This window comes from Scomber japonicus, chromosome 3 (assembly GCF_027409825.1).
Source record: "Scomber japonicus isolate fScoJap1 chromosome 3, fScoJap1.pri, whole genome shotgun sequence".
Classification (NCBI taxonomy): Eukaryota; Metazoa; Chordata; class Actinopteri; order Scombriformes; family Scombridae; genus Scomber; species Scomber japonicus.
In genome coordinates this window covers 25,326,039-25,339,402 of record NC_070580.1, presented here as the reverse complement: position 1 = coordinate 25,339,402, position 13,364 = coordinate 25,326,039, and the positions used below count along the sequence as shown (strand labels likewise).

The window sequence follows — 13,364 nt, the reverse complement described above, 5'->3', positions numbered from 1 at the left end:
CTGGAAAGGAAGAGCACTAGCCTTTAGAAGCACTATTGATTTTATTTTCTTCATGACAGAACGTCTGTATATATCAGTGCAGTGATTTTGTGTCTGTTGGGCACATTGCAAATTAGATCTGTGATCTGAGCCCGGGTGGTTCAATGCACTCGAAAAATAAATAAATAAATAAATGAATCAAAACTTAATTATGTGTGACTCGACCGCACACAGTTCATTAATGGGGGAGGACTCAACAAGAAGCGCTTTGAACTTTGAGTGTGTGTGTCAACACCGTTTCTAATCGTATCACCCTCAATTAACTTTACTTCTTACTTGTGGATAAACCTCTTTGGAGGGGGGACAGGGAGAGAGAGAGAGAGAGAGAGAGAGAGAGAGAGAGAGAGAGAGAGAGAGAGAGGAGTTGTGTACAGTGTGTGTGTGTGTGTGTGTGTGTGCCTCCCACCTCAGCCCTCCACCCCCTATCTCTTTACAGGACTGCCAGCCCGTCTAGAGTTATTCCAGGAATGCGATGAACATGGCTGCCGCGATGAAGGCGCAAAAAACGGGACTGCTGGAACTTCGGGTGACCGTGGACCGCTGGATCCGGGTGTTGGCCACACTCACTGAGGATACGCTTACTATAAACCCCGGAGACGGCGCCGAAGAACCCGCGAAGCCCCCACCGAATCCCGCCGGTGCTATCAACGGAGACCCCCCGAACCTCAGCTCGTCCCCGGTCCCAGAAACCATCACCAACGTGAAACGCACCGTGCGAGTTACCAAGCAAGATGTTGGAGGACTCGGGATTAGTATCAAAGGTGAGAAAAACACTTTAGGACAAGTAGCAAAGCAGCTACTAGAAGCTAACATGAATCACACTTAACACAAGTTACAGGCAGGAGTTTGAGGGCAGAGTGGAAAACGTGTCGTTAAAACCCCCCAAAAATGTGCGTCTAAATCAACTTCATTTCTCGACGTAAATGCTTATCTGCTAACTTTCACTTGAAGGCATTTTTTAGGACTCTTGTTTGCACACACATGGAAAAAATGACAGCTGTGGTTATCTCAAGCTGTGCCTCACTTTCAACGGGGAACCATTTCAAGTGTCCCAGAGTCACCGGAGATGGCAATGAGCTAGCTACTGTGGTCAGTCTCACTCATAGCTAACCTTAAGACACTAACCTTGGTTAAGTTCAGAAAAGAAGGACAAAAACATGTCTTTTTATACTAGTAAGCACTTTCTTTTGGGCAAGACAAAGTTCCCTCCATTTTCTTAATATCAAAACGTTAATTTAAATGACAAAATCACGGATTAAGTTAGCTACTCTTTCCTCTAGAAACACCTGTTAAATTCAATAGCCACCAACAACTAACATTACCTAACTATCAATGCTTTTCTTATGTCCTTTATTGGTTTCATTGGTACATTTCCACGTTATAAACTAAGACAGACAATACATATCAAGTACATTTATGTTGGTAATACCTTTTTTCAAAGTGTAAATTAGGTGCATACTGTATCTGCAATAGAAAAAGGACAGTGTCAGTCAGTGAATGGTATGGCTGATGACAAATGAAGTGCTGAAAGTGGAGCAGAAACAGGAGTAAATCCATTTCTGTTTCTACACAATAGAAACTGTGTGTGGTTGAAAGATCTACTTTGTTGATTAAGCTTTGATAGAGTGAAAATGAGCAGCTCAAATGTATAGACCCTGCTGCAGCTACATCATGGTTAGAACAGGATTGCTCCTATAACCTCGCAATGGGAAAAGGTTGTGACCTCTCCGTGTCTTACAAGCCAGGCTCACATACCTGCATCATGCATTGAGCAGCGGCTGTTAAAAGACTTTTCCCTGTCCTGTTTCCTCGACCTGCAGCAACAGGCTACTATCTCAGTGGAGATCTCAATGTGGAGGAGACTGGGAGTGTTGAGCATTAGGAAGCTATGTAAGATGAAGTGGATATAGTGTAGTGATAATGCAGATTAACCAATACTTTGTTTTGCTTAAACAAACTCAAGCTCATATCATTTATATGGCATCTACAGTAATATTCACTTTACACTGCTGGTGCTGTCTTAATGTTGCTTACATAATTTTGCTGGCAGTTTCATGGTGATTTTAATTTTGCTGTGTTACATGTTAGGGTTCCATTATATTAAACTAGACTGTGGGTATCATGTTAAAGTTGTGATTTGTTACTCACCTTGGGTTGGGGACACATGTAGCCTACTATCACAACAAAAATCAAGGCAGTGCAGTGAGTAGTGAATAACACATCTGAGTTGTAAGATAGACTTTTGTGTACATTGCTTTTGGACATACCTGCATGAAAGTTCAGTCCATAACTTGCTAAAAGGTTTGCAGTCTGCATGTATTGACAAGTTACCACTTGGCCATTGGCCAGTGGATGGGGTCGATTTGACGGACAGCTGTGGACTCGCACCATTGTCTAGTTGCAAAGATTGCTCATCATTGTTGCTGTTGGTGATATATTCATTTTAGTTCCCCTGCCTCTACCACCAGCACAAACAACAACAACAAAGCCAGCCCTTAATGACATAAACACAATGTCCATCTCTGTGGAAATGGGTGGCTTTGAAAATCAGACAGCATGTTATTAAAACAAAATCATTGCTGGCACCCCGCTGGCTTGACAATGTTGTGATGGTGATTGCTCAAAGGCAGCGATGAAGGGAGGGAGGAAGGACGGTGCACCAGTGGGAGAGGCAATGGCACAAAGAGCAAACCAAAGATCAAATGGAACACAGAAAAGAGGTCAAATGAATTGCCTGGAAGAAAGGAGAAAAAAAGTAATGGTATAAGTGTCAAAAAGAAAGAGGGTGAAGCAGAATAAGAACAGGGTGGGACTTGTTTTGGGCTAGCTGGGCTGACCCCACAATGTGAACAGCTGAGAAACGCAACCCACAGCAGGCAGTTGTCATTGGCTAAAGATGAAAGCTATGTGGCTGGGAGTGGAGTACTCCATTAGTGTTAATTTTAGGGAGCCCACCCCAGCTTGCAGAAAAGCGTGGAGGCAGTCAACCTTTACTCTCGCATGTCTAAATTTAAGAGGAGAGGCCAGGACGCGTGGCTCCAGGTCTTTAGACAGGCCTGCTGGTCAGAATGAGGAAGAGCCTGCTTCTGTAGACCCTGGTCTCACACATGTTGTCTTAGCCACAGTTCTTCAGAGTGTGCGGTTTAGCCAAAGTGGAGGTCACATTGATTGATTTGGATTTTTAGATTAAACAATTGGTCAAAAGTGCTGCAATATTTTGGGATTCATTAGCTTTGCTGGCTTGTCTTGATGTCTTTTATTCCAGTCTAGTAGAACTTTTGATAAGTTAAAATCAATGTTTGCATTTTTAGGGCAAATATTATGAAACTATATTTTGGTGCCTTGAGCTTATTGGCAATATTTTTTTCAGGGTTTTGCACAAGGCTCAGGTGCAGCGTTACATAACAAATCTATAAATACGAATGTTGTTTTTTTTTTTTCTGTTGTGGCTCTGAACATTTGTTATTTTAAGTTAAATCTGTATCGTTTTCTGTTGTTTCTCTCATTATTAATTAATTAACACACTGCATACAGTTCAGCTAAAGTTTGAAGAAGTTAAATGCTGATCATGCTGAACTCTTTGGATTTTCACAACAAACATATTGTCAGCACAAATTCACTTAATTAGGTGCTTGTCAGTGTTGTATATACCAGTACCATTCATTTACCTGTCACTGGTAACTCCAGTGGCTCCACCCCACCCCCGCCAGCACCCACCCTCCTGTCAACTGTATAACAGGCCGCCTGCTGGAGGGTACATAAGTGTGACAGACATGAAAAGTTGGAGGAAGAAAGGTGGGATGGAAAAGGTAATATACAAGGATTTAGGGTTGTGTAGGAGTGGCAGACATACTGCCGGTTGTTTTCTACTGTATGTTGAGGAATGTTTATTTAGCATTCATGTGAATATAAGACATTAGAGCTACACCTGAATGCATGTGAAGAGAGCAATGGAATAGCAAGGAGATAATAAAGGGGGGAAAGGTTACTGTGTGCTTGTCACTGTTGTTGGCCCCTACCTCTCTATGTGTCCCCAAAGTAGTTTGTCAAAGCAGAGGGTGAAAAACTTGTACAGCAGGCATTGCTTACACCAAACAAGTCATTTAATAAAAAATGAAGTACGCTTCACAGATTTAAATATAAACAATATAAATCTATTGACATCATTTTAGTGCCAATGCCAAGTTCAACTCCAGTGCCCCCCCCCCTCCAATCACACAGTGACACCAATGCCACTTTCATCCAAAGAAATCAGGCTGTCTTTTGCCCACTTGTCCAACCATTTACTTTAAATAGTTGCTTGGCATAAATATACCACAATTCATCAGGTAAAAGGAGATAGCTCTGCACTTGGTAGTGTGGGAAATGTTGTGGGGAGCACTCTATTAGTATTGGTTGGGTACACGAGACATTAGCATGTCAGCTTTAATGAAGCTGAAAGGTCACTGACAGTATCCTGGCCCAGCAGTCATTGTTGAAGTATGTGAGATGCTGTATCTGTCCTGCAACAGTACTCTTGGATTTTTCAATTTAATTAACTTTCATGGTTGGATCAGTAGCCAGGCAGTAGTGTGGTAAGCACTGCAGGTTAAAGTTATTGGCCTTTTCTTTCATCTAATGTTTACTCTTCAATTTAGCACACTAAGTTTAGAGTACAGTTGGTAACTTTCTTTTTTTTTTAAATATTAAGTTCTTAAATACTTTGGAGCTACCCATCCCACCAGAGGCAGTAATAAGGCATTACTGGATGTCCGGCGTTAAAGCGTGTCTGGCTTTAAACCTTTCATGGAGGCGATACAGAGAATCAGTGTGCAGTTAGTGTATTGATGGTGATACTATAGAGTCTTCCTGTAGTGAAAGGAGATTATATAGCAATGTAATTCGTTGGTGGTGGTGCAAATTGCGGGCAAAGGTAACCTGAAGGTTAGAGAAGCAACTTGTGACTGGAAGGTATTCAGTTTTAATCCTCAAATCAGCTGGGAAATTTGGAATTGGGGGGTAGGGCTGGAACGAGGGAGTGAGGGAGTGAGCAGGATACATCCCTTCACAGGGCTTGAGAACATTTCAGTTGACATGCAGAACATTTTTCCATTTTAATTGTGTTAGATGTGTGATATATGTATACATGTATCAACAGTGACTGTAAATTTAATCTATTAAAAGGTTTTTTTATAATAATTGGCAGCTGCTCTTTTTCCATATTGTTTTTAGAATTTCGCAGATCACTTTTTGTAAAGCATGAAATGGTCTCGCTGCCTTAGATCGGTGGATGGGGCTCTGTTGGTTATTCGTTGGTCTCGGCTGGTGATCAAAGATGACTAGCAGTTCGCTGTTAGAGCCTCCAGACTGTGAAACACTCAGCCTCTATTGAGATCAGACAAGCTACATCTTTAGCGTCTTTTAAATCTCCTCTTAAATTCATATCTTAAAGCATTCTTTTTGTAGAAAAGTGTTGATGAATATTTCAAATGTTGCTGAGTTTTATCATCCCACTCTTGCCATTTTATTTAACATCATCCCCTGGTGTTGTTTGAATCCCTGTGTTTATCTGTATTTGTTTTTTTCCTTCTTTTCATGTAAATCACTTGTAACTTTGTCAGGAAAAGTGCAATATGAAGTTTATTGTTAATATTGTTATGTAGTAGACTGTGTTGAAGTTTACTGTTGTTACTGGTAGATGAATAGATCCAAAAAGCTTGTAGAGTTGGCTTTATATTGCAATCATTACATATAACTGTCATTCTAACCTACATAATGGGTGCTTCATGGACACAGTGTGTGGCCTAATCGGCAAACCTAGTTTTCCACACTGCTGTTAACGAAAGCCTTCAAGGACACTCATCCATGTAAAATGCAACATTTATTCATGTTGGACAAAAACTTTCAATTTAGTAGCACAATACCAAACTATTCCACAGAGAGTCCAAAGTAGTAAAGTTGTATCCACTCAAGGACATTATAAATGCTCCCTCTACCATCTAAGAGTCACCTATCATACTCAGTACACCAATCTTCCTTTGTTATGAAGAATCAATTGAGGCATCGGATTTTTAAATGTTTCTGGCAAGGTAACACAAGATGAACTACGGAGTCTCCAAAGTGCCAAACATTATAATATTTAATGTTGTGTGTGCAAGATATGAACTTGTACAAGACCCATATCAAGAGGATAACTTGTATTCACAAGATAAAAAATCAGCTTTCAGGGGTTTAGAGGCTTTTTAGCAACCTGATTGTTTTTTATATGATAATTTAAAGAGATTTACATCAAACAGAGACAGCAACAACAATAGTGAAGAAAGTTAAAAGGTCATGATTCTGATTAATATTCTAGATGATTAAAATGTTGTTACATACATTGATGATAACACCACCGACATGTCTGAAGGTTGCTCTTCTGCTCGTCTCCACTTCCAATTTCTTTCAACACATCATGAATCAGAGACTCAGTAAGTACAGGGCACCGCCTCACTTCTAATACTCAGTCATGCAGAAAAACAACTATCCAATGCCACAGAGCGGTCAAGTAGCTAGTAAATCCATCCACATTTTAAAACATTGAGCGGTATAGTGATTGACATGCATGTAGTGTGTTGGCTCAGGCTGCTGTGGCCTCCGCTGGAAAATACATGACGTAATTCCCAAGGAATCACCCAGAGGAAGCAACCTGTGGAAAATGTATTTAAAATTAATTAGTATGTCATCGTCCTTTAGATAATTTCTCACTAGCCCGAGGCCAGAGTCCAACTGTCACCTGACATTAATGACGACATATCTGATGAAGAGTGGGAGCCAACAGGAAAAGGCAGATCCATCTGCTTACTAGCTGACCTTCAATTAATGAGAGGGAGAAAGGGAGGAAGTGGAAGAGATAGGAAAGAGCACAAGTTAGTCCAGGAGGTCTGTCCTTATGTGCTCTTTAAACTGCTCAAATGTAAGACTTGTAATGGTTGAGTCATAATACTGTAGGCGTAACAAGGATATTGTCTCCTGTCTACATATGGCATAATAATAACTACATAGTTATTAGAACAGACTGATATCTTACCATTAGATTTAGGGCTACACCTAATGATTATTTTGATTATTCATTACTTCATTCAAATTACATATTACATGTTACAAAATAGTGAAAATGTCACCAAATGCCACTGTTTCACTGAACCCAAATATTTTCAATTTACGCTGATATAAAACAGAGGAAAGCAGGCAATCCTCAGAGGCACAAACCACATAATGTTTGGCATTTTTTACTTAATAAATGACATTTATTTGGCAATTAATCATTAATAATTTTCTGTTGATTGACTAATCCATTGGTTTATTAATCAGTATATGAATGCTCTTAATTCTAAACACTGTTATAGGTAAGGATAATATGCTTATATTGAACAAAGCTGTTAATTTACTGTTTGTTTCTGGCATTATCTCCTTCACTGTGACATGAAAAGTGTAACAACTGGTGTGGAGTCATGGTGAATATAAAAACACTTACTCTCAGCGTTGTATTTAACACAGAATTTGTCCTTGTTCTTACATCTCAGCACAGACACTTAATAGAAGCCACTTTGTAAAAAGTTGAGTTTTATAGTTCTGTGCAAATGTTAATGTGCACAACTACGTGGAACTATGTGAAACAGCAGGCTCCTGAAAATAAAATATTTAGTTGAAACAGCAACCTTATTTTCCATCTTCTCATACAGGTGGAAAGGAGAACAAGATGCCAATCCTCATCTCCAAGATTTTTAAGGGCCTGGCTGCTGACCAGACCGAGGCGCTTTATGTCGGTGACGCCATATTGTCTGTCAATGGTTATGACTTACGGGAGGCCACACATGACGAGGCAGTGCAAGCTTTGAAGAAGACCGGAAAGGAAGTCATCCTTGAAGGTAAGATATTTTTCTTTCAGAAAAGCACAAACCCAAAATCACCTATTTATTTAACTGTGTAACCCTGGCAGTAAGACAGAGCAAAACATTTTTAAAAAGTTAGAGTTCTTCCACCCATCCTGTCTGCACTCCACAGCTCCAAATAGATACATAAAGGGAAACGATGAAAACTTTTGATACCTTGATATGTTTCCATACATTTCTACAGCACTTTCTGGTTGGTTTCTCCTCGCAGTCCAAACATGATGAGCTGAGCGAGATGATCTGTTAAATCATACTTTGATCAGACTTCCTTGGAAAAAAAAAAATCCAAATGAGCTTTCAGTGAAACAGCAGGAGAAAACCAAAGCATCAAAATTCAGGAGTATTGTTGTGGCTCACACCTCTGAATATCTCAGCATGCTAATGAGCAGTCTTCCTATGCATCGAACAGTTTTGACACTCATGGAAAGTACTCGTACCTCGTGTCAAAACTGAGAACTGTGTAGAACTTGTAGGATAAAACCTGCTGTGCATCGAAAGGTTCGCAGTGGAGTCAGCAGGTATTCCTTCCTCTTTCTCTTAATTGTTCACTTGAGCTGCCACAGCTTGTTAACTGTACATCTCTGTCACTTTCTCTCTCTCTCATTTAGTTTAGTCGCTTCCCTCATGCGTTTGTGAATCTGAGAAGAGCTCTTAAGTCGTTAGGACAGCAAAAAAAGGATTAAAAACAATTGTTCCTCTTGCCAACTGATTGCATCATGTGTAAAGACAAAGATTGAGTGAGGTTTTTACACAAGATGTTCCTATTAAAAAAGACCAGATTTTTTTCTAAAACATGATACTTTGTTGTTATCCTTCTATTGATCTTTATGTTCTCTGCGTGTCAAAGACTGTGTTTTGAGGGAACACTTACTCACAGTGTCTCAACAGAGGCTCACAGTTGATGTGCAGCGATGTGAGTCAAACAGACACTTCAGACCATAGGTGCTCTCAACGTATACTTGTAGCTGAAAACCTAGTAGGTCCAAAAAATGTCTCCAAAAATACTACCAGTTATGTTTTTTTTATTGTATTCAGAACTAATGACATAAAACATGACATTTTTTTTTTCGTTTAGTTTTTTTTTAGCAACACTAAAACCAGAGTTAGCAGTTTTCTATGTGACAGCATTTCTGTGGGTTAACTCACACAGTGGGCTAGCGTCAGTAACTTCAGTCAGCGGAGCAGATACAGCTAGAGCTACAGCCAGGGGAAATCATTGCAAATCCCCCTGCTTTACTTGTCCACAGTCAGGCAGAAAAGTGTTGATATCAGGCGGCTCAACCGGCGCTGCTCTGTGATCCGTCATGTCAGAAATCATTTCATGCCCCCCTCAGCCCCCCGCCCCCCTCTCAACACCCTCCCTCCCTCCTGAGGACCGACGGAGGAGTGAAGAGACGAAAGAGGCTTGGAGGCTCACTGAGGGGAGAGGGAGGGTTGAGTGAGCTCGTGCGTGTGTGTGTGTGTGTGTGTGTGTGTGTGTGTGTGATGAGAGTTTATGTGTGTATTTTTTTGATGTCCTGCAGTTCCATTGCTTGTGTTTGTGTGCACGTCTGTCTGAACTGGAGATTGCAGGACTGCAGGATGCATATCTGTTGTGAGAAGCTTTAAAGTATTTTTAGGGAATAGAGGAAATACAGAATGAAAGTTTCTGGTCCACTCTTGAGTGTTACGAGCTTTGCAGCTGCAGTTTCAAGATTCCGATTTTATTTCAAGACTATTTGTGCTTCATTAGACATCCATACAAATAATTGTGAATACATATGACATGAAGTTCAGATGCAATGTTTATTTTGGTTTTATTTTGGCATTTTATCAAAACATTCAGAAACACTCAGAAGCAAACTCATTCTTGGCACTACTACAGTGTTAAAGGTCAGGGTAACAGTCTTTGTACATGTGCACAGAAACAACCAGCAACCACTGCTGTGCTCAAGGCAGTTTTCATTGCTCTATGAAAATTATAACACAGATGGCCTTCACTGAGGTCAAGGAAAAACTGGCTCGATCACATTAAAATATATGAACAGTAATACTCGTATCTGTCAGATAAGTACTTTCACAACATTTAACATTTAATCATTGGCATTCAGCGCCTGTGGCAGAATTTTTTTTTTTGGCTCGTTTAGAAATCAAGCAAAGAAATATTTTTAAGTGCTTAACAGACTTCTGCTCACTTAGTTTAATGCAAAGTTTGATTGTTGTAGCAGCACATGCTAGGTGACGTGCACTGGTAAAAACATTGTCTTCAAAATAGTCATGAAAGAAGATCAAAACATGAGAAAATAAGAAAATAGCTCATTAGATTATTGTGATAAGGGTTTCCAGATGTGTATCTGTCACACTTTATTATAGTGGCCACTATATATTCCAATAGATCACATTTTAATGTTCCACACAGTTGCTTAGCAGCCAGTAGCAGAAGAAAGGGGCAGTGCTGGGCAGCTTCCAGGTGTGAGTGTGACTGTGTGTAAAGCCTCCCTCCTCCTGCAATGTTCCCTAACCTCTCACAGTAAATAAGAATTTGCGTGTTGTTTGTTTGATAAGAAAAAAAACCTACAGGCCATACCATATGTTCCCAATAGGATGCCCTCTGTTCCTCTCACTGTGTGTTCCTGTCGTACCTCACGTCAAAATGTGAAGGAATAATCAATGCGTGTGTGTGAGAGGGAGGAATAGTAAACACCTGAGAGGGTCAGATAAATATAACAGACCAGATGAAACCATAAAACCCCAGCTGCCTTCATTTCCTCCCAGCGACATTTACAACCTGTGTGTGTGTGTGTGTGTGTGTGTGTGTGTGTGTGTGTGTGTGTGTGTGTGTGTGTGTGTGTGTGTGTGTGTGTGTGTGTGTGTGTGTGTGTGTGTGTGTGTGTGTGTGTGTGTGTGTGTGTGTGAGCACATGTGCTGTGTTCTTACCTGTGTGTGTCTATGCTTTAATAGAGAGAGCTGCGTCCTCAAATGTGTCTGTGTGTGTGTGTGTGTGTGTGTGTGTGTGTGTAAGGAGAGAAAAGAAAAGGATGAAGAAAGGAGGTGCACAGGTCAGCTCGACATGTTCCCAGGTCTACTCACACCATATTACTACACCTGAATGAGCTCTTGTAAAAGAGTCATGGGGTTTCTGTCACAGTGAACTCTGAGATTTATATATCAATTTTGCAAACTGTCAAGTGTGAGGACACCCTGAAACAATTAGACATGTTTTTTTGGAGCAAAAATGAATATGTGAAATGTAAAAGAAATGAGGCTAGATGTGAAAGTGACAGGAGCCATATATGAAGCGTCTCAACAGGGACTGGATGAGCATTGCTTGCAACTGTAGCACTGGTCCCGGAACTGCCCCACTGTTTCTACCTTATTTTAATTTGGATTCTACTCTCACTGAAAACGCATCTATCATTGCCACCAGCTTGCCAGCCAAAACCGGCTGCGTTCCACTTCTGTATGTAGAAACCAGGGGGACTAGGAAACCGTGTGTGTGTGAAAGAATGGGTGGGGGGTAGGCATAGTTGAATGGTAAAGCTGCTCCCTGGGTAACCAAGGTCTGACAGAAAAGCACAAACACACAAAGTACAAACACGTACTACATACGTACAAAAACAGACACACACACACACACACACCACACACACACACAAGGTGCAGGCAGGGGGGATAAATAGGCTGCACAGAACACTTCAGGCCACTGAGGTAAGTGTGAATGTAAGGGTTGAGAGATGGTATGTCTGAATGTGTTTGTTCATGAAAGGCAGACAGATGTCAACATCTGTGCATACATGAGGGCTACTGGACGCACTTCCTCATTCAAGGGAAAGTGAAGGTGTGGCCAAACGTTTAACTGGTACTGTACATTAATGAAGGCACAAGCAATTACTCTGGTAGATTACTGACTCTACAATGTAAACAAATGAATGTCTGAAATAATAAAATAATTTAAATTGCATGTTCATCTCATTGTCCTATTTTTGGTGCTTTTCTCACTTGGCACTTAAAATGGCTAAAAAATTAAAGATGCCCCCAGACTTGTTTTAAAGACATAAAAATACTCTGCTTTGCATAATAATCTCTGTCTGATGTGGTTTTTTCATTTAAAAAAAGTTTAATTGCCTGGTTACCTGACATCTACTCCTTCTAGTTCATTATCTAGAATCTATGAATATGCTTCTTTTTTTTTTCATTTCCAAAGTTGTCATGACACAAAATGTCTCCTACTTCACTAAAAAGTTTATTCCACACTGTGTCCTACCAGCATGCAACTGTCTGACTCTCACATTGCGTTGCGTGACATTGGGCGCTCTCTCTATCCACTCTGAATGTTAAATATGCATATCAGCTGTGCACTCAATATCAGACTGGAGATGTAACAACTCCAGTAAAAGATGGGAGAGTACTTGCTGTCCTCTGTTTGTACTTTTTAAACAGGAAACTCACATTTGATTTTATTTCTTTACTGTCTCTCGCAGCCGGTTGGGAAACTCCAACAGAAAACAAAGCAGTCAAACTGATTTTGTTGCTGACACTCGCTCGCATTACATTCAGTGAGGACAGTGTGTTAGGACATGGTGTCACTGTTTGTGCACTGGAGGCTTCAAATTTCCACATCACACTTGTCTAAGTTGAGTACTGGACCTCGACTGGCTCCCAAAGAAATTGATGTCACAAATGCTCATAGGTACACGGCTTAAACTGATTTTTGGTAAGCAGTGAAATGTTCCACTTTCCACACACAAATGTGAAAACAGCCTTCTAGTGTCACACTCTGCACATACTATTCATCACTCTGCAGTCTGCACAGTGAAAGTAAATGCACTTTTGAGTGGAGGAGGACTTTATATTACATTATGGCTAAAGCCTGGCCAGAAAGAGAGGGTCTTGTTCCATGGTGGTTACGTCCATTTTTGCACTTGGTAAGGGTATAAGCTTAATGTCAGCCTGAATTTCAGTAGAATTTACTTGGATATCCAGTGGGACGTAGTTTTCAGTGCACTCTGTGTGCATGAAAGAGAGAGTGGGGGACAGAGTGAGAGAGGAGGGCTAGTACCCTCTGCCAAGACATTTCTGGACACTGCTGGTTCTTTCTGTCCTGTCCTTTTCATTAAGTTAGTTGTGCTCAGGCTCAGTGCACACACATGGATTAAGTGGGCTTAGTTAAGGAAGCTCTTCGGTTGCAGTCTTTCCCTTGTATAAAACTTCCTCTAGCAGGAAGAGTATGTGTTTTGGACAGGTCCTGTTAGCCGTATCAAATGGTCTGATTTTTGTTGTCCACATTGGGCTGTTGGCCAATGTGTAAGCATGAACTGTTGACTGACTTTGTACAAAGTCCAGTGTCCCTGGGAAAAATATGCTATCATTAAGGCCCAAAAACAAAGAAGCAAGCAAACAGAAAAGGGAAGGGATGAAAAACAAGTGTTAATG

At 40.7% G+C, this 13,364-nt stretch overlaps 1 protein-coding gene across 1 annotated transcript in view; it reads left to right on the top strand.

Annotated features, from left to right (window-relative positions):
* Nucleotides 1-433: 433 nt before the first annotated feature.
* Nucleotides 434-13,364, top strand: part of snta1 (syntrophin, alpha 1) — a 33,198-nt gene continuing 20,267 nt past the window's right edge. Inside the window, exons 1-2 of the mRNA XM_053315875.1 lie at nt 434-800; nt 7,743-7,928. Coding sequence (XP_053171850.1) covers nt 512-800; nt 7,743-7,928 — 475 coding nt within the window. The 5' untranslated portion in view covers nt 434-511. The remainder of the gene's footprint in view (nt 801-7,742; nt 7,929-13,364) is intronic.